The following is a 27123-nucleotide window of genomic DNA, read 5'->3' as shown; positions in this document are numbered from 1 at the left end:
TATTTTCAATGATTTTACTGTGAAAATTGCTTCGTATATTCTACACCGTAAATTTAACTATCTTTTTTACATAAATAAAAAACTAGGTTTGCAGCTAGGTGCTGACAACCCAAAGAAAGCTATTCAAAAATATGTTCAAGTACTTCCTTTCATTTTCCATTATCTAATGTAACTGATGAAATTGTAGACATTTCTAGTTTGGTTGGACGGGAGGGGCACTGATCCATTTATTTTGGAACCTGTTGATCAGCAAAACAAGTCACCATAACTAATTTCTTTTACGATACCTATTCCTCACAGAAGTCTGGTGACGACAAAGGGTGCACAAAATATAGAGGTAGCTGCGCATATTGATCCGCAACTTCAGAAGAAAATTGATCTTGTTAGAGAATATCATATTTGAGGTAAAGATGCTGACGTCCCCTATCCGCCTTATCTGATGAAGAAGCTGAAGAAAAATCTAAGTAAACTATATTCCTACAACACTCGTTCCAAAGATGAACCCAAGGGAGTTTGAGCATCATCTTCTCTTCGAGGTCCATCTTTATTTGCTTTTCTTTTTATTTTTTATTTCATTTTTGTATGCTGCATATGATGGGGTTTTTTGTCATTCAAATTCATCTTGATACTTCACCTATCTCTTTGCCTATAAAACAATTCAAAAATCCGTTAAATATTTGCACCACGTCCATTGTAGATTTTATATGTTAATATATGCGGAAACAAATTTTTAAGTACCGATATGATAAAGTTGACATGATAAAATTATGAAAACTAGTGACTATTTTAAACAAATCAACATTAATGTAGTATTTCCATTAAAAATATATATTTTCTACAAAAAATATCGTTAAATATTTACATCGCACTCGTTGCGGATTCTATTTACTTATTTTTGCGAAAGAAAATTAGTATGCGCATATATGAGAAAATTGATATGATAAAATTTTGAAAACTCATGACTATTTTCAAAAGATAAACTTTGATGTAGTGTTTCTTTTAAATTTTTTTTTTACTTTCTCTGCAAAATACCGTTAAATATTTGCACCACATTCGTTGTGGATTTTACACGCTTATATTTGTGAAAGAAATTTTTTATATAACAATATGATAAAAAAAATTAAAATTAATGACTATTTTCAAAATATTAACATTTATATAGTGTTTCTATTAAATAATATTTTTTATTTTATATTCAATTTAGCGAGATTAAGAGATTAAAATAGACGAGAATAATCGGTCACATAAGAGAGGAGAATAAAATGTTTTCCTATATTTATGCTAATAATACATTCTTTTTCTTATTATTTAATAGCAAATTGATCATGAAGCCCACCAAATTAGTGAGATTAAAAGTCTAACAGAGAATGTTTAAGGAAATTTGATCGACATCAATTTTAATATATTATATAATATATTGACCATAAAGGCAAGGATGATAAAAAAATATTTAATTAAAGATTTCCGAAATATTCAAAAAAATTACGGATTATACTTTCCGAAAAAGATTTTTACCAACTCTAGGCAAGGATGAGTCTTAAGCAATGTTGGCCTTCAATTTTTACGCTGATCAGATTCTATATTCCTAATAGTCTTCGGATTCTAAAATCCGAATAAAGGGAAATTTTAGAAAGCAAAAAAAAAAAAAAAATAGGGCGCTCGAGAATACCGTAGGGTGAGAAAAATAGTAGTCTTAATTTTTTCGGATTTGTGGGCTTGCATAAATGTGGGACTTTTAATCTTGTGGATTTTTTTAGCCCCCTTGCTACATGTGGGTTGGGGCCAACATTTAAAGGCCTCATGATATTGACACCTCTAAATTAATAGGCTTACAAACCATTGGATTGGATTTGTGAGCTTTTAATTTGTCGATTAATATTGGTGATATTTTAGAGGCGTTGGATTGTTTCATAAATCTTCGTTGATGATCGTTGATTTATTTAGATAGAAAAGACTTTTGAGGGAGGTTGAGTCCTTTTTTTTCTCCATTCCTCAAACTTTCGAGTTATTTAATTTTTTTTCTACAACTATCATAAGTTCTTGCATTTTTCCAATGGAGTTTTTTGTTTACCATTTGCATCTTGACTTCCCGTCTCAAAGTTCTTCTATCATATGTTGTTGTTTGTTTTCCATGTTTTAGAGATTTTTTGGAAGCAATATTTCAGAAACTAGGTTTCACATCGGTGAAAAAAATATCTCCGCCGTGAGGGATGTTTCTCTGCTTTTTTTGTGTGGAGGAATCATAATCTTGATGTTTCCTTTATAAATTGCAGTTCAGATTGCATAATGTGTCTAGTGCAACAATTTTTGTACACGGCCCAAATTCTTATTTTGTTTTATTTTTATTTTAAAGACGAAACATTTACAAGGTTAATTCTTGCCGTGTTATTTTTTTAAATTATTGTATCTACCTAATAATATTTTTTTTTAGGAAGTCTACCTAATAATATGTATCATTAAGGTAAGTTATGCAAAAAATGAGGAGTTTTTTATGGGGAGAGATCAATCAATCTCGCAGACTCATTTGGCTGATTGGGATGTTTGTTGTCTCCCTAAGAATGAAGGTGGGTTAGGTAATAAGAGACCTCCTTATGAAAATGCTTTGGAACCTTATTAATAATCCTGACGATCTTTGGTGTAAGGTTCTCTACGGTAAGTATGGCAGGAACAATGACCTTAGAGTAACTATACAATCTCAACCTTATGATTCCCCTTTATGGAAAACTTTAACAGGTATCTGGGATCAATTTCAGCAGGATATTGTGTGGCAGTTAAGAGATGGTAGTGCACAATATCAATTTCTGGTTGGACAAGTGGACTCCGAGTGGAACTTCTCTTATTTCTACAACACTCCCTGTGAAGGAAGTGGTAACCCCTTTAGGAGAGTGGAACTATGATTTTCTTATTTCTAACTTGCCTCATGATGTTGCTTTACAGGTTTTTGCCCTCCCTTCCCCATTAGACACAGACGACTAAGACAGTATTGGCTGGGGAGGAACTAGCACTAGGGACTTCACAATCCAAAGTGCCTACTTTTCGCAATGCTAGCTCCAGGGATCAATCCTATCTGGATGATTGGAAGGCCTTGTGGAATTGGAAAGGACCCCATATAATTCAAACTTTTATGTGGATGGCAGCTCATGAGCGATTGCATACTAATTATCGTAGGAGCAAGTGGGGTGTTGGAATTTCTCCCATGTGCTCCGGATGTGATAGAGATAATGAAACCACACTTCATGTTTTAAGGGACTTCCCCAAAGCAACCCAAATTTGGATCAGGCTAGTCTCGTCCAACCATATTACTAATTTCTTTTCTTTTGATTGTAGGGATTGGATCTTCAAGAATATCAGCAACCAGCTGCATAGAATTCAGAATAAAAAGTGGACAACTATCTTTTTGGTGGCTTGGTGGTACATATGGACATGGAGAAACAAATCTATTTTTGAGGGTGATTTTCAACGACCGTTCAGTCCAACATATACTATCCTTAAGATGGCTGAAGACATAGATAATTGTAATCAACATCCGATGAATCTTCGCCACGGAGACACTATTTTTATTGAATGGAAAAGACCTCAAGAAGGATTTGTAAAGCTTAATTGTGACGGAGCTTATAAGGATACACTGGGTATAGCTGGGTGTAGGGATGGGAATAGGCCAGGCCGGCCTACATAGGCCTACAGCCAAGCCTACGACAGGCCAGGCCAGGCCAGTCTTTTTTCTTAAATAGAGAAGGCCTAGGCTTTTTTTAAGCCTATTTAGCTTAAAAGGTCAGGCCACAGGCCTCTCAAAAAGCCTCTTAAGCCTAATAGGCCGGCCTATTTAAGTAATATGAATAATATTATTTATTATTATATTATATTTTGTACTTTGAATTAAAATATAAGTTTGTAAACTTTTTCAATAATTTAAGCTTTATTAGTATACATTAATTTTTTGCATATGTAAATGTATTATTATAAACTAGAATATAATTATGATACAATATATAGTCGAATTCCCTAAAACCTCGTGTTGATTATCAAAAGAGAGTTTAATCTAATTGAACTATTAGTTCGCTAGTCCATTTAAACTTAGATCACATTGCTTATTTAAAGATGTTCATAAGATATAGGCTTTTAAACAGGCTAGCAGGTCGTATCAGGCTTTCAGAAGGCCAGGCTCAGGCCTAAAATGTAGGCCTATGACAGGCCGCAGGCCAGACTTAGGCTTTAAAAAAATATGGCAGGCCAGGCTTAGGCTTTGCAAAGCCTAGCTCGGCCTAGCCTATTCCCATCCTTAGCTGGGTGTGGCGGTCTCCTTCGTAACTCTGATGGACGATGGCTACAAGGATACTCACGTAAAATTGAAGCTTGTGACGTTCTTAGCGCTGGATGTAGGGGATGTACTTGGGCATGAAGCTTGCATGGAGACAGGGTTTTCACCATCTTCAAGTGGAAAGCGACTCAAAAATGTTGGTTGATATGATCATGGGGACTGTCAAATTCAAGGGTAGACCGCCAACTTTGGTGCACCGCATTCAAGAGCTTTTAAAGTTGAACTGGCAGGTGCATTTCAATCATACATGGCGGGAGGGGAATAGAGGTGCCGATTGGCTAGCTAATTTTAGCTTTTCTCTTAATTCATTTCAAATTCATGTTATGGAGACTCCTCCTAGTGGGATTTCAGATCTCCTTTTTGATGATATTTTCGGGGCTTGCATGCTAGGAATGTTCGTGTAAACTTGTAGTTCTCTTTCTTTTTGGGCTTTGGCCCTCTCTCTCTACCAAAAAAATAAAATAAAAAATTATGCAAAGTCAAGTACAAAATAAAATGCATTAAGTTTCATTAAGCTAATTTGAAGAATTAGTTTGCATCGTACACATTTAAGATTTCTTTTACACTAATAATAACACATAAAAAAATCAATGTTCATACTATTAGAAATATTCCAAAAAAAAAAATTATGTTTGATTAGATTCATTTGATGGATTTAGGGTTTAAGATTTAGACACCAAGGCTAAATTGTGCTAAATTTCCTCTTAATATTCAAGGCCTAGAATCACTATGCCAAACTCCATACAATTTCGATTCACACATTTCTGTGGTTAGAAACCACAATCTTTATTTTATCCTTAAACCCCATGTTTAATTTTAGCCCTATTCACAAAAACAAAATTGTTGGATCAAATTAACTACTTTCTCAACCTATGAAATTGAAATCAATGAACCATAAACACCATGTTTAATTTTAGAGCTCTTCACAAAAAAATGGTTGAACCAAATTAACTACTCGCTAAATTAAATCTCACAAATATCATATAAATTCCAACACAAACCACCAATTCAATCAAGAAAACAAAAACTTAGAAATAAAATTGAAAACAAGAAAAATGATCTCAAAACCAAGAACCTTTATTATCAATATTGCTATCATAGTAGCATTATTCACAACCAATGTTGTATTATCAGATGACACAACTCCAATTCCTGCTGATAGAACCAAATTAGATTCATGGTTTAATACCAATGTAGGTCCATTAGAACAAAGAAAAGCTACCCTTGATCCTGCTTTGGTAACTGCAGAGGCTGGTGCTAAGGTTATTAAAGTAATGCAAGGTGGAGGTGGTGATTTCAAAACCATCACTGATGCCATTAATAGCATACCAATTGGAAACACCAAACGTGTGATTGTGAAAATTGGTGGTGGAAATTATAACGAGAAAATTAAAATTGAGAGAACAAAACCTTTTGTTACATTGTATGGGACACCAGGAAATATGCCAAATTTAACCTATGGTGGCACTGCACAAAAATATGGCACGGTTGATAGTGCTACATTGATTGTTGAATCAGATTATTTTGTAGCTGCTAACATCATCCTATCGGTTTGTTTACTATCTCCTTTATATGACGTCTTTTGTCTGTATTCTCAGTTTCACCGGTCTTTGTTCGTCTTGAGCAGGGATCTGGTAAAATTTGCTGTTAAAAAAAATAAATTGAGAAAATTATTGCTTATATATAATGTTGGGGAAGGAGAAGGATTATTAACAACACTAATGATCATTATTTAAATGTCTTGTAAAAGATTTAAAATATCAGTTTAGTCTCCAAAATTGAAATATTGGTAAAATTAGTCCTTGATAAAAAAATAAAATGACCTTCAATATTTACCTAAAAAGGATTGATTTGACTGATATGTTAGATTATTTTTTTTAGAGAAAAATATTTTAGATTTTTAATGACAAAATTTGTGTTTTCTAATTTTCCGGATCGAATAGGTCATTACTTCTGTAACGGGTTTGAATCTTTACTATAAAATTAATTCAAATCAATAAAAAAATGTCATCGATTTATTATTTGTTTATGGAGTTTTCCTTATGATTGTTTTTTGGTAATGAATTTGGCGGTACAGAATTCTGCACCAAGACCTGATGGAAGAAAGGCAGGAGAACAGGCAGTTGCATTAAGAATTTCTGGTGACAAAGCAGCATTTTATAATTGCAAGATTTTAGGGTTCCAAGATACAATTTGTGATGATCGGCATAATCATTTTTTCAAAGATTGCTTAATTCAAGGCACGGTCGATTTCATTTTTGGAAGTGGAACATCACTATATTTGGTAAGTAAATATAGTCTCTCCATTTCTTGATAAAAGTTGTTCTTCGACCATGTGCACTATTCACATCATATACTCTGATCATATTTTTTAACTAATATATAAAGACAAATGTTAGTATATAAGATGTTGCTCGATTTGTCTCAATTAGGATTAATTTGATGATGCAGAAAAACGAATTGAGAGCGCTTGGTGACGGTGGACCGACAGTGATAGTAGCACAAGCAAGAAAAAGTGCATCAGATGCTGATTTATACTCATTTGTGCATTGTGATATTACTGGAACTGGAAGTACTACTTTCTTAGCTAGGGCATGGATGACTTATCCTAAAATTATCTTTGCTTACTCAACTATGACAAATGTTGTTCATCCCAAAGGGTGGGATAATGGCATGCACCCTGAATTTGACAAGTAACTCCTTAACTTATCAACTTTGTAGTTCTGCATTTTTCATTAACATGTAGATACATCCATTAGTAAATATGTTTGTGTGTGTAGCCAGGGTTTGAGCCCCGGATTTTGCATATATTATGCATTGTCCTTAACAACTGAGCTAAGCTCACGGGGACGTGTGTGTATAACTTAACGTAAATTGTTGATTAATACATGATCTTATCCGCAGAACATCATACTTTGGAGAATATAAGAACACAGGACCAAAATCAGATCCTAAAGGGCGTGCAAGTATCACAAAGCAACTAAGTGAAGCAGAGGTTAAACCTTTCATTACACTTGGAATGATTCAAGGATCTAAATGGCTCCTTCCTCCTCCAAAGGTCTAATTAATATGGCTTGAAGAGATTTTCCTTGCTACCCCACATTTTAGTGAGTGGTGAATGTAAAAACTTTAGGAAGTTGTAATTTCTTTGTTGATTTGTATTTTAAAATTATGTCTGGTCCTTCAAGGAAATGTATTCAAATAGATACACTATTTTTATAGCAAATGTAATATAATGAAGTTAAAATTGTAATACAAATTTGAATAAATTATATTTTTGGTCCCTTAACTATTTAATTAGTATCGTTTTGGTCCCTTAATTAAAATTTGATTTATTTTGGTATCTTAACTTTTTACACATTTTGGTCATTTACGTTAGTTTTAATTCAAAAACGTTAGGGTTTCTTCATCTTCTTCCGTTCTTCTTCATCTTCATATCAACTTCATCAACCTTCAACAACAACCCAGAAAAATTCCGGAAAAAAATGAAGAAACCCTAACGTTTTTGAATTAAAACTAACGGAAAGGACCAAAATATGTAACAGATAGAAAGTTAAGATACCAAAATAAATCAAATCTTAATTAAGGGACCAAAGTGATACTAATTAAATAGTTAAGGGACTAAAAATGTAATTTAGCATACAACTTCTTAGATAAAAAAGAAAAATATTTAAATTATTTGGAATAACACGAGTTTTAATCTTTGCTAGAAAAATAATTGGTCATAGTATAATGAATTAATAATATAAAATAAAAATATGGATCACATATACTATGATAGTTTAAACATAATTTTGTATAAATTCTACGAGAAAAACTTGCTCTCCAAGTCTTGCACGGTTCAAGAAGTTATTAGATTTGAGAAATAGGAAAACAAAGAGAAATATAATCTGAATATATATACCTCATGAGTATTAGTTGATAAGGTGTATATTACATTGCTTATATGGGAAAGATAAACCCAATGTATATATTACTAGTATGTATCCCGTGCGGACGCACGGGTAAATTTATCTTTGATTATCGTAATTAAACAAAATTGTTCAATTTACATCACACAAAATTAATTATTTTTTAATTTACTAATGTCCATAATTAGATGTTGGATTAAATTTTCCATTTTGTTTGAATTTTAGCCAAACGACTCTAATTCCTTATCCCCATACAAAAAAAGTTAACTATAAAAGTTGTGCTCAATCAAGCAGAATTGTGAAATTGAATGGGTATGATTTGGTACAACAAATCAAATAGAAATTTGTTTTAGTTATAGAGCATGTCTAATAACATTTGACCTATTTTTAAGCTACATGTATACGTATTTTGCGACTTATTTGTCATTACATATGTATTGTTCACATAACATTTAAGTAACTTGTAATTCGTCTTTAGTCCGTAAGACATTATATGGCATTCCTTTTTATGACTATAAATTCTTGTATTTTAAGTTGTCAACTACGAATATAACAATTCCAAACCTATTTGTTTAAACTATATAATCAACTTTTCACCGACTCTCAAGCTTAAGTTTGATTATAACTTCTCCAACACCTAATTTCCATGACAACTATCATTTTTTATATATTTACTTGTGTCATAAAGTGATGTACCTTGCAAATCAACATTGTAATCTAGTTGGCGGACTCTAACCATAAAAATATGTTTTGAATGTATTTTTAACACCTTAATTTTTAAAAAATTGCGATTTTAGTATCCTAAAAAAAATAACAATGTTGCCCTTTATTTTTAGAGAAATATGCTATTTTGAACCTTTATCTATATGAAAATACGTTATTTTAGCCCTTTATCTTTAGGGAAATACACTTTTTCCCCCTTATCTTTATAAAATGTTGTGCTTATGGCCCTCTAATTTAAGACATTTGGTGTCTTCTATGTAGTTTTGCAACATTTTGTAAAATGAAAGAGTAAAATTGTTTTTTTTTTGTCAGAAAACAAAACTGCAACTTTTTAAAAATTAAAGAATTAAAAATGCATTTAAGCCTAAAATTATTGAAAAAGTTGAATTTCTTTTGTTACATGTTGGAGGACGGTCTCAAATAAGTTGCACCAAAGTTGCTCTAAGTTTTTTTTTTTTCAATAGGAAAAAAAGAAGAAATAGAAATATTAAAAGAAAGACTTGTGCCATTAGGGCACAAGTTATTTTCAAAAGGAAAAAAAGAAGAAATATAAATATTAAAAGAAATGGTCATGTTAACTTGTGCCAATAGGGCACAAGTTAAGGAGCTTAAAATGGAAATTAAAAATAAATTTTATATTAAAAGTATAACTTTTGCAACTTTTAAGACATTGAATGCACAAGTTTTAAGAAAAACCTTATACGTTTATCTTCTTAACTTAAGCAAGTTAACATTTCCCTAAAAGAAAAGAGAAATGATATTTGTACATCCATTTTGTGACAATTTTTAGACAACTTTCTCTCTCATACTCACATTATATTCTTACTCTCTCTTCATTTTTCTCTCTCCATTGTTTTTGACCAATGAAAAGAGAAAAAAAGAAGGTTGTCAAACAGGTTGTACCAAATGTTGTTCAAATATCATTGCTCAAAATAAAATACTATAATAAACGGACAATGCAAGAGAGTTTATTTAACTTTATCCATTTTTTTTTTTATTTTCGTGTTAAAATATTAGTAACACTTCTTTCTGTAAGGGAGAGTGTGAAATTTCCCATACCCAAATCCCAGCCACCCTCACAATCTAGCCGTCCACCACCATCGTCCTGCAAATTAACCCAAAACAAACGACATATTTTTAATCCTCTCTTTCTGCTCTACCAGTCTATCGGAATTATTTTTTGAAAGAAAACAATCTTAAAAATAGGTCATTTTTTATGAAACTTTCCGGCCACTGTATCCTTTTGCCACACCGCCATCACCACCACTAACTTCCTCTCTTCCTCTACAAAACCTACCCTTTTATTTCTCCAATTTGTCAAATTGAATTTTTGAACCACCACCTCGCCGTCACCACAAGACCAACCACGAAAAATGAGTACCATAATCTTGCTCTCTGACACAAACTCACTCCGCTAAGAGGTTTTGTTTTGATTTCTTGCACACTCTCCGGCGTCCACTGTCCGGAGTTCAAACAGTTGTACTGGAAGTTTTAATTGCCGCCTCTTCCTCTTTTATTGGTAGATATGATTTTTTTTTGTTTCTGTTGTTACATTTTGTGACATTTTTTTTTCCATCTTCTCATCATCAACATATTCATAATTATTTTTTATTGGTAAATGAAACTGAGATTTTCATGATAATTTTGTAGAACTTCATTTCCCTTTCTATGTCAGTTTATTCAGTTTTGAGATTTGGAGATTTTCATGATGATTTTTGTTTCATTTTATGCCCTGTTTTGTTTATGTTTGCTCTTTGTTCTCAATATTTAAACTCCAAATCTATCATTGATACATCTATATGTGATATTTAGTTAAATCTCATTTCTGATTTTAACTTGCGTTTTGCAGGATTTATTGCAATTGTTGGTTATTTTGTGGCTGTTCCTGATTTCTTTGATGGTGAACCCTACAATCCTGAGCACCCTAATAAAAGCCTTTGCCTATTTGGATTAAAGATCATGAAACAGTTGGTTCGTATTTATCCATATGTGGTGCTTTGCAATTTCTGATTGCATAGTTTGTGCCTGCATAAATAAATATTTGCATTGTTATAAAATTATAATGTAAATTATCATATAGCCTTCGTAGCTTCCTTTTACACCACTTCTAATTTTCATATATGATTAGAGCAAGTAATTTCATGTATGAAGTTGTAGTTTTTGTGTGTTTATGCAAATTGAAACGCACCGTTTTGTACTTCAAATTTTTTTTTTTTTTAAAAAAAAAAAATAAATAAATATATCAAATAAAAATATAAAGAAAGCCAACCACTTAACCCCACGATATTTTTTTCTCTTTCTGGAACGTTCCTTTCCTTCTCTTTCCTTCTGATTCACCATCCTTTTCACAAAAACCACACAATTTTCTTCTCAATTCAATTGACCCAATTCCTCCCAAAAAAATTGAAACACTCATGGGATGAATTACATAAATTAAGCAAAGCTTTTCCCTAATTCTAGAAGTACACTTGAGTAATGGTTTGGAAATAGGGTAAATGTTTTAAAGTACATGAGTGCCAATTCATTGGAAGTTAGTAACTTCGACTCTTTGAAGTTTTGAGAAGCTTAGAGCCATAATAGCCAACAAATACAGTGACAAATTATGACAAATTAGTGGGTATATTGGAAGATTTTGGAACCAAGAAGAGTGTAATCTTATGCCACGATTTTTGCTCTCAAAAGAATCCAAAACCATGGTGAATCTTGTTGATGCATTGGAAAAGAAGAAGCTGGGATTGGTTCTTTTCCGTCGCCTTGATTTTTCTGGAAAGGGATATTTGGACAGCTGCTTTGAATGTTTCTCTTACGGTGATAGAAGAGCAGATTTAGTCGATTCGTCATATCGGTGAGTTGATAACGATCATTATCACATATTTTCACTATTAATATTATTGATATTTTGATATTTTTCTATGTTAAAGTGTTTATAAAAAATAGGGAACACACCCTTTGAACATATTTCTTCTCATTGATACTTATGTTTAAAGTCATCGATATTATTATGGTCTCTATTTGGATTTATCTATGACTTCATGAGCAAAAGATTTGAAATTGAGTTTTGGTTGTATATATTATGACATGTGTTTTGGAGATATGGGAAATACGGTTTTGAAATATATGTTTTTGGAAACTTTTGATATTAATATGCGCTCTATTTGAATTTGGATTTACTTGCGATTTATAAAGTAGAGGGATTGAAATGGAGAATTCGATTGTATGTATTTTCATAGTAGTTTTGATGTGTTGTGAAACGTGGTTTTGAAATATGCGTCTTTGAAAGGATTCGATATCAATATGTACGTGATTTGGATTTGGATTTACTTATGATGATAAGTAGTAGACTTTCGATTTAGTTTTGATGAACGTATTGATATAAGTTTTGTTATGTTGCGAAATATGATTTTAAACGTGTATTTTAAGAATGGTGTTTTGAAAATTACGGTTATAATGACGACGACCTAGGTGCACCTAGTATGTAATTTTAATTAGGTAAAGTTACACCATTAGATGGAGCCGCCCCTATGGAAAGGCCGCCATTAGGAGGAGAGGGCTATCAATGAGAGGTAAACTTCCTAATTGAAAATGTTTTACACTTTGTTTTGAGTCGAGAGAAAAGAGCTATCCGTTAGATGGAGCCGCCCCTATGGAAAAGGCCACCATTAGGAGGAGAGTGCTATCAACGAGATGGAGCTAGTTCTCGATTCACTCATTTTGATTATTTTCACTAAATTGAGTTTACTATACTTTAAAAACATTTTTGTTTTGAGTCGAGAGAAAAGAGCTATCCGTTAGATGGAGCCGCCCCTATGGAAAGGCCACCATTAGGAGGAGAGGGCTATCAACGAGATGGAGCTAGTTCTCGATTCGCCCATTTAATTATTTTCATTAATGATGGATTTTATAATTTTCTTCAGAGTTGATTATTTTGGTATTATTAAATGGAATTTGATTTTATATTCTATATGGATTTGATTGATTATTTCGATTCCTTTTTCATTATACGCGATTCTATATTTTCTTTAAAGTTGCGGATTTGGGTTCACTTCTTTACGACATTGGAATTTTGATATAGTCTTATTTGGTTTGATAAAGTCACAAAGATTTTTCGAATTTTCATGGCACACTTGATTGTGAGTTTATTATATTTTTATATGGTTAGTGACTTTGTAAATTAAAATTCGATTTGAGAAAAGTAAATAATCGTGCCTTTGTGTGTTTCCCTTCTGGTTGGTGGTGGTTGTTGTCTCTCACTAAGTCTTTGTGACTTACTCCTTCTTCTTACATTTTTTCAGATTCAAGTAAAGTGCGTAGAAAGCTTGTAGCAGAGTTGAAGATCTATCAATGTCATTCTTTTGGTAGGTCTCCTATATGTATAAACTGAATGGTCGACGCATCTGCAGCTATTGGTAGTCTAGAAATATTTTGTTTTGAGTTGTACAAACATACATTTATGTCACTGAGATTCTGGTGATAATACAAGTATATATACAGGATTCATATCTTGGAAAGTATTCAAAATACAGAGGATACTCTGTCGAAATTTCAGTGGATATCATTTTAAGTGAAAGTGAATTGAGAATTGTTTAAATTATAGCTTGTCAAGTGTCGTCAATAGGCTTGCCGGACTAGGTTGTTCTAGTTCGTGCGCCGGTCACGATTTTGGAATTTTGGGTCGTGACACAAATGGCGAAGAAGTAAGGAACACGTGTTGGGTTTTCGTTTGGGTAAATTTTGTTTGCTTTAGTTCTTTATATAGGATGCAATGCAATGATGTTTTGATGAGAAAGATAGAAAAAGTCTTGCCATTCAACATGAATTCTTCTCCTGCAAAATCACCCCTATCTAATAATGATTTTGGAAAGTTTTTCAAATCCAAATTTAACTATGTTGGGATTGCAACGTGACCTGAATAGATAAGTTGAAAAAAGACAAAAAAGTACAAATCCATGTATTAAGTGTTCTATTGCCATTGCTTTTCTTTGTTTCGAGAATGTGTTCATAATCTTCTGCTAAACAAAATTGCTAAAATTATGTTGTGCTTGTGTATCTTTTAATCTTAGACATGATGTTTTCCTAAATTATCACATTTTCCCAACTTTAACTGTCAACTAACTAAATTTTTTGTGTAGGAAATCTGAAAAGGGTGTAATTGGCATAGCTATTTGGTATCTTTCTCAGATTCCAAATCCAACTAAAACAGTGGGAAGAGCAATTGATTTCATGGTAAGAGCTCCTCTAATCTTTCATGGATTTTAGAATAGAAATGATGAAACAAAAGCATGTAAGTTTTCCTTACTTTGAATAGACGTCTGCAACCTTTTCCTTACTTTGTAAACCAAAATTGTGGACATATTCTAAGTCTATGTTTAAAGTATATTCCACTCAAGGCTCAGCTAACCCTCCAATGTCGATGTCATCGGCTCACTATGTTTCTACAGAGCTAGAACTTAATGCCTGGATCATAAACACAACAACTTGAATATTGTAATATAAATAAAAATGGATCATCAACACAACAGCTTAATTACATAAATATGCACCTGTAATTGTTGTAGTGACTGACTGCTTGGTGCTTAAACAAAAAAACATCCTTGATTAATATAAGTTTTCTTCTTTCTATATTGGACAGATTGCATAAAAAATATCTCTTTGAAGAATGAGAAAAGGAAGGAGAAGAGATGAAAAATTGGTACATGTCATATTTGAAATGGAAAGGAGAAAGTCACCACAGATGCAGTTGTCAATGCTCAAAGCAAAGCTTCTTCTTCATGCATTTATTTGGCATCACCAAGGGACCAAAATCAAGTAAGAATCGTCTTGTGCATGACTACAAATTTGAGTAATGTTTTAGTGGGTACAAATCTTGAAATTAAGATGCATGGATCATCAATACAACATGTTGATTATAATTTATAAATTTCTTAAAAATCATAACTTCTTTCAGTGCAAAACTTGCTAACCTTCATTTTGATTTGTGTAGGATTGCACATCTGGACAAAAGAAGAGCAAGAATTCACTGATGAGTGATAGATTAATCTTAGATTCTTATATGTAAAGAGAAAGAGAAAGAAAAAGAAAAAGAAAGAGGAAGTATGATCTTGCATTTATGCTTACCTTTGGATCAGCCAAGAAAAAATTGAGACATGGATGAGAAGAGAGAAAAACAATGCTTTAAAGAGAGTCAAGGATTGAGAAAAAGTGACTTTGATTTTTGGAATGGAATTGAGTTAAGAATCCACACAGCAAATGGAGAAGAAGCCAATACAACATAGGCAATTTATAGAAGTTGAAGAGCAATGCAACTGAACAGAATTTGAAAGAGGGGGAGAAAATCAAATTCTTCATTGATTTGAAAGGACATGTGATTATATTTTTTTGTAATAAAATATCAACTTCTTCCCTCAATACACGTTAACCCCCACGTTTTTTGGCTTTCCAAAAGAAATACTATAGCAAAGTAAACACTACTATAGCAAAGTAAATGGCTGTCCAATCAGACTTTCCAACAAACAATTCAATTTTCTTTAATAACTCACAATAAAAAACCAATAAAATTTGTTAAAAAGTCAAACCAGCAAAAGTTGGGTTTCCACAGTGGTCGATTTTTTCCCCTCTTGACAAGATTATGGATGGGAACACAAGGAGAATCCAGACTAACTTCATTAACTATAGGAAGGAGACTAACAAAACAATAAACCAAAAATACAAATAACTAAATAGATTATTCTAAACAAAACCTATAAAGTAATTATATTTATTACTCCCTCACAAGTTGAACGATGCACATTGATGAGAACAAGCCTGAAAAATATAATGTAACCATTAGATATCACAAGTGAGACTAGCCAAAGCGCTATATTTTGCTTCTGAAATGGATCTCAACATTGTTGACTGTTTCTTTGACTTCCAAGAGATCAGTTAATTGTCTAAGAACAGTGCAATTCATGTAACTAAGCTTCTTGTAGTAGGACATGTAGCCCAATCACTGTCTGCAAAACCAAAAAGACATTAATCAAAATTGAAAGGATAAAATAAGCCTTGAGCAGGGAAGGATTTTAAAAATATTGTAGGATGCGAGTTGCATCCTGAAAATGCACATGTCTATGCTTAGAAACATGTCACCTAATCAAACTCGTGCAATATCATAATTCTAAATAAGACAATTACCACATATTCATCTTAACTCCTGCCTAGAGATGTCAACGGAATGGGGCAAGTTAGAGGATTACTTCCTGCTCCCCGACTCTACCACCTAAAATTCACCATCTTCATTCCTCACCCTAGGGAATATTCGCCCCCCCCCCCCCCCCCCCCCCCCCCCCCCCCCACAATCCCAATTATTTTCAATCAAATTAGTAGTAAGAATATTCAAGTTTAATCATTAAATAAATTTGATTAAACTTGAATATTCTTACTACTAATTTATATGTGAAAATAGAAATGAATTATAAAGTCCTCGAATATACACACAAAAAAGTTATTTTAAAAAAGTATTCGGGGTCGTGGTCCCCGTGGAGCAGGGTTAAGATCCCGTTCCCAATAACTCTCAGAAGAACTTTTTCCTGTGTCCCCATCCCCACTAGGAAACATTCTCTGCCTTCGAAGTCCCAAATGGGAGAGTCTCTGCATGGATCCCCAATTACGAATACAAATTAACATCCCTACTTCAGCCAATTTCCTCCTTTTTTATTTTGAATTTAATTTTAATTTCAATAATGGTTTTCCTACGTCAAAATTCGTGGATAGATTTAGAGCTCTCGCGCCACGATTTGGAAGAGTGCAAACTTGAAGATTTGAATTATGAAGATAGTCACAACACCATTTGTGACATTGTGGCGAGATTTAGTATTGAAGATCCCTGACACGTAGGATAAATGAAGGATCACGCCACGATCTACGAGTGGCACGGTTGGTGTGTCCCAAGACCAGATCTATAAAAGTCAAACTTCATTTTTGAAAGAGAATTCACATTTTGAAGGTATTGAAGACACTTTGCAACTCCAATCAACTTGATTTTGCGGTGTTTACACCATTCAACTCATAGTTGGTCCTTGTTTTGCGATCAACTGGATTTTGTGGTGTTTACACCATTCAACTAGTTGGTGCTTGTTTTGCATGTAATGTATTCAAACTCTTTAGTTGTTTATGCTTTAACTATGAATAACTAATTTTCATTTGATTAGGTCTTAGATGATTTTGATTTGAGCTGTTTCAACCATGTAATTGTTGACATTGTGTGATGCAATTACAAATATAGTATTATTTAGTATATCTATTTTTGATGCCTTTCATATGTTGACGAATGTATGAACCGATTCTAAGTAGCGAATGATTATTAACACTAACTTTTAAACTTGATATGCTTTGCTTGTTCAATCAAACAATGTCTTTAGAAATATTAGATAATCTGAGTGTGATTCACAAAATTAACGGTTATAAAAATTTTCAATGATTACAAACTCACCTAAGAGAATGAAGATTATATACTAATTTTGAAGATCATTTCCATTAGGGAGTTTTCATGCAATAATAGTCTCCAACAATGCTTTCCAAGAAGTGTTTTGTTGAGGTATCTGAAGTGTCTGAAACTTAAACCTCCGATCTTCTTTAATTTGTAGATTCCTTAACCATTGATTCCTTAACCATTGATTTCTATACGTAGGGTTCTTCATTTTCTTCGTTGTGTATGTGATTGTGGTGTTTGTGTTGTTGGTGTTTATTGATTTTCTTTTCTGTTGTAAATTTCAGAGATAGAAAACCTTTTCGAAGATTTCTACACCAATCTTTAATTTGTTGGCTGAAATCTGAGGAAAATGAAAAATATTGGTTTTTGAGATGTGAGATTTGAAAAAAATTGAAATTTGTCCAGGCAGATGATGTTGAGATTTAAGGTGTTTTTTCAGGTGGGTGATGTTAGATTTTAAGATGCTATTCTCTCTACTTTATATTTGCAAAACCCAGGTGATTCTAATCTTGGAATAGAGGAAGAAGATGAAGATTTGAGTTTCTTCTTCTTTTTCCAGAAGTTGAAATGGGTTTTGTTATCAGTTTCGTCCTTCACCAACATGGACATCCAATGTAAGCATCTGACATGTCAAAACTAAATGACACATAATTAGAGTCAATAGAAGTTTAACGTTTTGGACGTGTAGGACTAACGGAACGAGGGAATTTTTTGGTTCGTTTTCTTGATTCGGGGACGTGTCTGATAGCGACGTACACTTTCAGGGACCCAAATGAGGGTTTACTCCAAAATAGTTTTTGACGTTTAAATAATTCGTTAATATTGTCGTATCAGTCATTCAATATACTTACTTACTTACCGTCGTATCAATCCTTGCATAGAAAGAGTTATGCCAATATTAAAAAACTATTTTAACATCAGAAACTATTTTAACAAACAAAATGCATAATCAAACTGTTTTGAAATTTTGATACAAGGAATCTTTGTTTTGAAAATAACTATTTGCTTTTTTTTTAGTCTATAGTACTATATCCAATTTAGTATATAGAATTAAAATCAAAATTCATATGAGAATGAATCATCATCAAAGAAGTAACAACATCAACTATTTTCTTTCCTCACTCTTCTTTCACATACTCTCACATTCCTTCCCTATACAAAACTGATGGCTTATTCAACACTTCACACATTCACATTCCCTCTTCTCTTCCAACATCACAAACACAAACCCTATTCTCTCTCTCCAAAACTCACATTTACACCAACAACCTTAAACCCTCACATTCTTCGCAACAAAATCCTCAACAACAACATGATGCAATCATCGCGTGTATCAAGTGTTCAAGACGTTGTAGGAGGAGCTATGGCTATTGTCCAATCATCACCTGCCACGTGGCAATCTTCTTTGTTAAGTAATTTGTTGATCTTTGTGTTGGGTTCTCCTATTTTGGTTACTGGGTTGTCGTTTGAAGGGATTGTTGCTGCTTTTTTGCTGGGTACTCTTACTTGGCGTGCTTTTGGTGGTGATGGCTTTCTTCTTGTTGCTACCTATTTCATCATTGTAAGCTCAATTTTCGTTTTTTCTATGGTTTTGTTTTTGTTTATGATTGGTTTTGTTTGTTTTGAAAGTGATGAAATTTGATTGAAAATTTTGATTTTTGTTGGAGTTTTGTGAAATTGGGCAATTGGGTGTGGAGATTTTAGTTGATTTGGTTTCTGGGTTTTGAGAATTTTTGGTGTTTGAGATGAAAGTTTTGTTTTTTGAGTGCAAAATTTGATTTTTGTTGGAGATTTGTGAAATTTTGAAAATGGGTTTAGAGATTTTGGTTGATTTGGATTTTGGGTTTAAGAATTTGTGTTGTTTGAAAGGAAATTGATGTTTTTTGATTGCAAAGTTTGGTTATTAACAGAGTTATGTGAAATTCTGAAAATGGGGGTACCAGTGATTTTAAACTGAAACGTGATTTTGAATGTTTTGTTTTTAGGGTTTAGGATTGGCCTTATCTGAAAATTGATTATTTTTTCTTATTTTATGAAATTCTGGAAATGGGTTTTGAGAGTTTTGTAGAATTTGTTATTCTGGAATTGGGACTTTGTGTTTTTTGAAAGTGTTAAACTTCATTATGATCTATGCTATTATTATGAAAATGGATATGAAAATATTCATTGTTTTTGGTTCTAGCGTTGATGCTTTTTGTACTTTGGAGTTGATTGGTTTGGAGTTTGTTTAGGGTACAGCTGCAACAAAAGTCAAAATGGCACAAAAAATGGAACAAGGGGTTGCTGAGAAAAGAAAAGGAAGAAGGGGTCCAGGGAGTGTTATTGGATCCAGTGCTGCCGGTTGCGTTTGTGCTTTCCTCACAATTTTTGGAGTTGGAGGAGCAGCTTTTTCTCAGCTTTGGAGACTTGGGTTTGTTGCAAGTTTCTGTACCAAATTGAGTGACACAGTCTCAAGTGAGATAGGCAAAGCATATGGAAAAACAACGTGAGTAGTTAACTCTTTCTTTTATTGGATATATATATGTTAGTTTCCAAGGATCAAACCTTGAACTTCATACTCAGAACTCCTTCGATGTCCCCTAGTTTACCAACTGATCTACCGACTTGAGAGACCTTGGCCATGTAGTTATCAATATCTGCTTAACATATTTGCTTGTGAATTTATTCTTCTAGTACATACGTCATTTTAAGTTATGATATCCTTAGTAAAGTTCCGTGTGCTTAATGTCCAGGTACCTAGTTACGTCATTTAAGGTAGTTCCAAGAGGTACAGAAGGGGCGGTTAGTGTTGAAGGAACCTTGGCTGGAATTTTAGCATCTGTAGCTCTTGCCTTTGTCAGTTTTCTTCTGGGCGAGGTACTTCCCTGATCTCTGAATCTGAAATATGTTTATGGGATTACTGTGGGTGGGAAGAATGGATTAATGAGGTAATCAGGTTGCATTGTCCTTTATTCGGAGATTTCATTGATTTTAGTCCTTATATACGATACATTTCTGCGAGAAAATGCTTTATTAGTGGGATCAAACAGTTTGTACATCATTTAGTTTATCCCTAGAAATTAAATAATAAAATTAATTAAATGATCTGTTCATGATGATTGAAATGGTAGGAAAGTAGTTAGTTTGTGATTTAGACTCTAGAGATAGTTTAGTTGTTTATTTCCCTAACAGTTGGATAGGTAAGTAATGAATACAGTTGGTAAAAGTAATGGATTGGGTTTGTAATAATTTTATATGCCGTGTTTCTGTTAAAAATATATGGAGAGAGTAAATGTAGAGGTTCTGAAACAATACTTTCAAATTTTGCTTTTATAATTTTATTTAAGATGGACAGTGGAAACCTCTTAAGGATCTTTGGCTGGTAAAATCTTAAATATAAACCTTAGGGATTTGAGCTGCAAAGTAGGGATCTGACTTGCTTGAGAATTGATTATGAGAATCCTGCGCAGATAGTTGCAAAGTTGGGTGGATTTTCAAGAACAGTCAATGTAGAGTTAGGGATTTCTGCGAAATTAAGTGCTGACAGGGATAAAACAGAGTAAGGATTTGTGCGGTGGGTGTGCGTTTGCGTTTGTATGGGGGTTGGGTGTGCACTTGTTGTTAATTAATATGATATTTTGGAAGTATTTTATCTTTACTTTTGAGGATCATATTGGCATTTCAATAATGTGAGAGACAAAGATAATCGTGTTTACTTTGTGATGACTGTAATATGTTGATACTCCCCCAATAACATCAAGGAATTTTTTTAATAAAAAATTTGAAGAAAAATTAATTATTTTTAAAATGGGAGCCCTTAATATGGACCTTAATTTAAAGGATTGAACCTCAGTGAATTACCAGCTATAAGGGGTACAGACTTTGTAGGACCGGTTTCCATTTTGTGTATACAAATTCTGTACTCTTTTTCACGTGTAAAACTCTTTTCCTTTTAAACCCATCCTCATAATTCTTAAGCCGCTGTACATTAACTAGTTTATCTAGATACATAAATGGCTCTCCAAATCACATAAAGATCTGAATTTTGAACAAATTTAAAACTATCAACAACAGTTTTTTCTCATTTCAAGCAATAATCTTGTGTTTTTTCTCTATATCAACAACAGTTGTAACAATTCCAAACAAGAAAACCTCTTACTTGTGTTGGTACTAGCTGCAATGATAGCTTTAAAGTTGAGATTTTTCAAAAGGAGAAAGATTGAAGCTTTAACTTTCGTTTCAATGGTAGAAGAATTGTAAATGGGAGTGAGGTAAAACTATAAACAGGCCAAACTTTAAGATCCACGACCACAACCAAGTAAGGAGATGGAGGTTTGTGGGTTCGTTACTTTCTCACTCATAGATAGAAACCAGGAACCACACCCATGAAACCATTTCAATGGTTGAACGAAAGAGTGTCATAAAAAATCTGTAGCAGAAATTTCCTTTGTAAACAGAGAGTAATAGGTTTCCTGCAAATAGGATAAAATTTTATTTTTATGATATGAATATAAAAATATTAAATTGGCTATAACCGGTCAGCATCAATGGTCCATAATTGGACCCTTTCAATATGGTCCATATTAGGGGCACCGTTTTAAAATTTATATATTAAATTATGAGTTGAATATTTTTTTAGTCAATATAAAATTATGACATTTGAAATTTAGTCCCTGCATAAGTTTTATTCAACTTTGCTGTATACTTTTATTAACTTTTACAAAAAATGAGTGCTTGTTGTATTTAATTCCTATAAAAATAAAATAATGGCTGAAATTGAACAAAAAAATTGTAAGGACTAAACACATATTTAACACTAAACTGAATCAATAAAAAAAAATATATATATAAGTTTAACTTTTGTAAAATGTAAATTAAATTCAGGGTTTATTGAGATTTGGGGATTTTGAATTTGAAATTTAAGGAAGAAGAAGGAATTGAAAAAATTCAATATTTAGGAGGACATTTTTTGAGATTTTGAATTTTGACTTAAGGAAGAAGATGAGGATGAAGATTTTTTATGATTTATGAATTTCTTTATTTTTAGTAAAGAAAGTATTTTTTAAAAGTAAAGTTACTAATAAAATTATTATTTCAGCATTTTTTTTAATAAAAAAATGGGAAAAAGGACAAAGTTATGCATGTTTTGATAGATAAAGTACCTAAAATCTAAATGGGACAAAAAAATAAATAAAAGACCAATGTGTTGCAACTAAATAAGATAAAGGACTCCTAGTGTAATTTTGCCTTAAAAATATATTATTGGGGTAGCTAAAATAAAAATGCACATACTAAATCAAAACAAATTAAATGTTTTGGGGTAGCCCAAGTTGCCCGATTCTATAAAAAGCCTCCGCCCTGGATCAGTGTTATCAGTATCATAACACTATCAGATGATTCATGTGATTCATATCTCGATTTAAACCAAGTCCAATGTGAAATGAGCACAATCTCTTTTGGACCTGAATCACTGTTCGCTTTGTTGAGTTATGCTGTACAAATTCCCTTTGTTGGTATAGACTTGACCATCCTGGCCGAACAAGAGCTGACCAGACCAGATGATACTAAACTGAACCAGACTGGATTTGAGTTGAACTGAGTTGTGGACCGAAATAGAACGACTCAGAGCAAACTGAACTGAGCCAGGTCGGACAGAGCCAAAATACACCTGTTAAACCAGATCAGACCAAACTAAACCAGGTTGTGGGCCAAATCAGATATTATCCTGATTGGATTTATGGGATTCTTTCCTTGTATTCTTTCTTAGTTGATTCTATTCCCTAATCTATAGGGATTGGTTAGGCCTACCACATGTATATATATTGTAGTTCACCCTCATTCTATCACATAGAGAATACACAATATTTTCAGTCTCAAGTATTTCATGACTGCATTCTTGAATCTCCTATTTGGATTTATCTTCTAATGAAATCATTGGTTAGGTTATGATCCATGGCTACTGTGGGAGAAAATTCACAGCTACTTTCGTTCCTAAACCAAAAGAGAAAGCACATTAGTTGTACACTAAACTGCTCAACACCAAGAAAGGAAACCGTACAATTTCAGATTTCATACTTTGAGTCAAAGCCCTGATTGATATCTGGATCTTTAATGGAGATCCATTTTCACCTCAAGAATATCGTTGAAGGGCTGCCTGAGTATGATACTTTAATCACTCTCATCAGTCACAAACGCGAACCATATGACATTGCAGAAATAGATGCTCTTATCTTGGCTTAAGAAGCACATTTCAAGAAGCCCAAGTAGAATTCTCTTGGTGTCAAAAAGAAAGTAGAATTCTCTCAATTTCATCTTCCACTTAATTTGGGTCAAGTACTAATTGCTACAGGTTTTGCACCTTGCTAAATGCTGTACAAACTTGTTACACAATATTCTGCTTCTTCTCGCTTTAACGCGGTTAAACTTCACGTTATACTTCGGTCATGGAAAAGGTTCATGTGGTTGCAGTGGAATGTTTGTCTGATCAAGAGGTACAAGAGTACACACCTCGTTCCAATATTAAGTATGCTACAAGTTTGGGCATAAAACCTGTGTCCTGTCATCGTGTGACCCTAATTTAACTCAACTCTAGCTGTAATTCTCAATGTCTCAAGCACCATTTCAGCCTGCAGCTTGGCAATACATGGAAGGTGCAAAATACAATTAGCTTGATACTAGAATTGATACATTCCGTGATGGAACATATATACTTGCACTGTCAAGCAGAAGAGCTGGGCTGAGGATCATTAGCTGATTCCTCGGAAACAGATGAAAATTATAGATATTCCTATGAAATTGGAAAATACTACTGGATTTATATAAAACTGTGTTATGTTTAGTTTTTAGGGAAGAGAATCAAAGGAATTTGTATCATGGAAAAGAATTGAAAGAAAACAAATGAGTTCAATGATAACACATTTCTATGTTTCAATAGGCATTGAACAATGTGAGTTCATTCATTTGTTGTCAAGTCGGAACTGTAACATAGGGGGTAAAAAGGTTAACCTAATGTAAGCTATGCATCTAAACATTGTGGATCCTACAAATTGAGGGAAGGGAACATAGGTTGACTTCTATTTGGCCAGTTCATATAAAGAACAATATTTGATAAACCAGATCAGAGATTGAACTGGCAAGACGTGCTTCAGTTTGTTCAAATGGATGGATAGTAAATAAATTAAAAACCAAAAATGTATTAAAAAAATAAAGAAAAAAAACCAGTTGAACCACCCACAATTCAAATAAAATTGAATCAACCAAAAAGCTAATCGTTTCCCAGTTGAATTTGTTGAACCTGCCGGTTTGGTCTAGTTTTTAAAACATGGGTAATTATTAAGAATGTTGGTCCCATTTATTGCTGAAAAGCCAACAAATAAGCATCCGTATGTTATGCATTTAATTGTTCTTGGATAGTGTTCTATCATTTCGGATAATGAAACCAATAAAAGGATGGAACCTTTCGACAGCAGTTTTTCCTTCCTCATTGATTTAAATTCCGAAGTTATTGAAGTATCCTTACTTGTATAGTTTTTGCTTTTTATGGACAGTTGCTTAAAAAGTTAAAGAAAAGACGTGCCAGTGATTTACTTCTTAATTTTTTGTTCTTAAACAGATTGGTTCACATGAAGTAATTATATGTATACTAGCTGCCCAGTTTGCTAATCTTGGTGAAAGCATAATTGGTGCATCATTTCAAGAGAAGGAAGGATTTCGATGGGTACGTTCTCGAAAAACTGTTTTATTTTTTAATTTTTTTTTGGGTTAATTTGTAGAACCATCTCACCATATCTGATGTTGCCGATTTCAGTTGTCTGCTTGTGTTTAAGATATTCAAGTTAAGACAGTGTTCAAATATCAAGTACCTATGATTTGTGATATATGACATTCAAACGATATTGTTTGACTTATTTTTTAAACATACATTGCATGGTAGACTAGATGATACCTACCAACATGTGTTACTTGCATGTATGAATTCACGGTGAGCTTGACAGAATTACAGTGTCGGTATGCCACCATGATTTTAAGAAAAGCTAGCTTTAACAAAATCAGGGTGCCACCGTGATTTCGTCAAACACACTGTCATTCCAAACAAGGACAATGGATTTTTTAATGTGAAAGTGATACCTTTGGGCTGAAAATGAAGGATATCATGATTTGATTCGCCAACTTAATCTGCATATATCTGGTAGCAATATGCAATTCTAAACTATAGTTATTTATGATTGCTTTATCCTTTTTTTGCAGCTCAATAATGATATAGTCAACATCATCAACATATCAATGGGAAGTATCATAGCAGTCTTAATGCAACAAGCACTCCAAAACTTGCATCCCTAAATTTGCTGCAAAATTTTCTCGGAACTCTTATTCATTTATTTATTGCAATATAGAAAACTAACTCAGATATCAATCTAGTCCTAGATGTTTAAGTGTCTTACTAATGCTAACAGAATCAAGTCTCTTATGTTGAAAGCAATGGTTCTTTCAAATTTAAGATTTGAACTTCCCTTTTCTTGTATAAATGTAGACCATGAAAGAAAAGTTTGTGTTACTGTAATCAAGGCTTTCATTATTGTATAGTTAATTTTAGAAATTGATTGTTCTTAATGGTGGTTAAGATGCATCACATCGCGTTCTTGATTCTTCAATGACTGCTTGCAAGTTGCAATGCAGAGGTATTATCTGTATTCTGCACATTATTTGTGTTGAATTAGGATTCACTAAATTTCAAAATCTCCCAAGCAAATGGGGAAAATCTAATTTGTGTCACCCCAATACATAATGCCACTTTTAAGCATTGAAATAGCAGATACCTGTCTTGATTCATTGGATATTTGGATTAATTGGATGTACATGTGGGGGAGAAAAGTCAATTATTGAGCTTTGATGCAATTAGTAACCATTTGATCACACATTCACACTTGTGCCATATTTGATAGTTTCATTTTTGCATCTAGATTAAGAAATTCAATTAAGATACATTTGTAGTAATAGATCTTTTTTTCCTTAATTAATTTGGAATTTTTTATTTTCAATGAAAAGAGTATAAATACTTTTTTTATAACAAGAAAAAGTATACTTCACTAACAATCACAAAAAAATAAATCATCTTAATTATGTTTAAGGTATAGTTGGAAAATAAGTATTAATTATATCTTGATTTTCTAAAATATAATTTTTTTAGCAAATATAAAATGTTGAAACTAACATAAAATTGGGAGAAAGAGGAAAATTGCTCTTTTAAGCCGTCGAAATCGCTATTCTTCACTTCAAAATGACCATTATACCTCAAACGGTAGTTAACTGTTCGATACCTAATAGCAGTTAACTGCCAATGCTCTATTATAAGCAACATTACATAATCATTCATAATTCAATAACATTATACCAATTTGACATTACATTAAAAATACACAAACGATTCAAATCAACAACAATTCAACATTACGGATTTTTGATAGCATATTACACAACATTGCATAAAAAAAACTTAAAAATTCATAAAATGACACCAAATCTCTACTGACAATTTGGTCACTTTCAGTTGAAACGAACACAAAAATAGAGCTCATTATTTTCAACCATCGAGGAAAACTTGGATGCTACATTGTCATCATTCTGAAGAATGTTAGGATGATAAACAATTTTCCAGAGGTTTTCATCTTTATCCGCCTCAGATCTACGCAGTGTACTTGTACAAATACATAAGACACAATTTTATTTTC

The 27123-nt window shown here is 32.8% G+C and overlaps 2 protein-coding genes and 2 long non-coding RNA genes across 5 annotated transcripts; 3 read left to right on the top strand and 1 right to left on the bottom strand.

The window, feature by feature from the left end:
* Nucleotides 1–5245: 5245 nt before the first annotated feature.
* LOC146949426 (pectinesterase PPME1-like) lies at nucleotides 5246–7590 on the top strand. Its single transcript, XM_085745444.1, has 4 exons — nucleotides 5246–5868; nucleotides 6396–6602; nucleotides 6770–7011; nucleotides 7223–7590. The coding sequence occupies exons 1-4, from the start codon at nucleotides 5374–5376 to the stop codon at nucleotides 7380–7382; spliced, it is 1104 nt and encodes a 367-aa protein (XP_085601570.1). The 5' UTR covers nucleotides 5246–5373; the 3' UTR covers nucleotides 7383–7590.
* A 2345-nt stretch (nucleotides 7591–9935) lies between these two features.
* LOC146949424 (uncharacterized) lies at nucleotides 9936–15373 on the top strand. Its single transcript, XR_015027259.1, has 6 exons — nucleotides 9936–10471; nucleotides 10802–11797; nucleotides 13245–13307; nucleotides 14082–14175; nucleotides 14582–14757; nucleotides 14933–15373. It is a non-coding gene; the product is annotated as an uncharacterized LOC146949424 (long non-coding RNA).
* LOC146949425 (uncharacterized) lies at nucleotides 10958–15207 on the bottom strand. 2 transcript variants are annotated; one of them, XR_015027258.1, is made up of 5 exons: nucleotides 15067–15207; nucleotides 14913–14942; nucleotides 14493–14779; nucleotides 14249–14406; nucleotides 10958–10977 (listed from the first exon to the last, which is right to left on the bottom strand). It is a non-coding gene; the product is annotated as an uncharacterized LOC146949425 (long non-coding RNA). The 2 variants fall into 2 exon arrangements; XR_015027257.1 differs by lacking the exon at nucleotides 10958–10977 and having other exon boundaries at nucleotides 14218–14406.
* Nucleotides 15374–18447: 3074 nt separating the features above from the next.
* Nucleotides 18448–25991, top strand: LOC146949423 (integral membrane protein (Protein of unknown function DUF92, transmembrane)). Its single transcript, XM_085745443.1, has 5 exons — nucleotides 18448–18977; nucleotides 19648–19901; nucleotides 20149–20272; nucleotides 25008–25112; nucleotides 25643–25991. The coding sequence occupies exons 1-5, from the start codon at nucleotides 18582–18584 to the stop codon at nucleotides 25733–25735; spliced, it is 972 nt and encodes a 323-aa protein (XP_085601569.1). The 5' UTR covers nucleotides 18448–18581; the 3' UTR covers nucleotides 25736–25991.
* Nucleotides 25992–27123: the final 1132 nt, after the last annotated feature.

This window comes from Medicago sativa, chromosome 2 (genome assembly GCF_051527215.1).
Source record: "Medicago sativa cultivar Bolivia chromosome 2, Bolivia_mono, whole genome shotgun sequence".
NCBI lineage: Eukaryota > Viridiplantae > Streptophyta > Magnoliopsida > Fabales > Fabaceae > Medicago > Medicago sativa.
Note: the sequence above shows the minus strand (reverse complement) of the source record. Positions and strands in the feature narration are given on the sequence as shown.

Excerpts from the sequence above, each read along its gene's own strand:
- LOC146949426 (XM_085745444.1), top strand. The coding sequence starts at position 5,374 with ATGATCTCAAAACCAAGAACCTTTATTATCAATATTGCTATCATAGTA. Across the intron at positions 5,869-6,395 it reads CTGCTAACATCATCCTATCG|AATTCTGCACCAAGACCTGA; the intron begins GTTTGTTTACTA and ends TTGGCGGTACAG. Across the intron at positions 7,012-7,222 it reads ATGCACCCTGAATTTGACAA|AACATCATACTTTGGAGAAT; the intron begins GTAACTCCTTAA and ends TCTTATCCGCAG.
- LOC146949423 (XM_085745443.1), top strand. The coding sequence starts at position 18,582 with ATGGCTTATTCAACACTTCACACATTCACATTCCCTCTTCTCTTCCAA. Across the intron at positions 18,978-19,647 it reads TTGCTACCTATTTCATCATT|GGTACAGCTGCAACAAAAGT; the intron begins GTAAGCTCAATT and ends GAGTTTGTTTAG. Across the intron at positions 19,902-20,148 it reads AAAGCATATGGAAAAACAAC|GTACCTAGTTACGTCATTTA; the intron begins GTGAGTAGTTAA and ends CTTAATGTCCAG.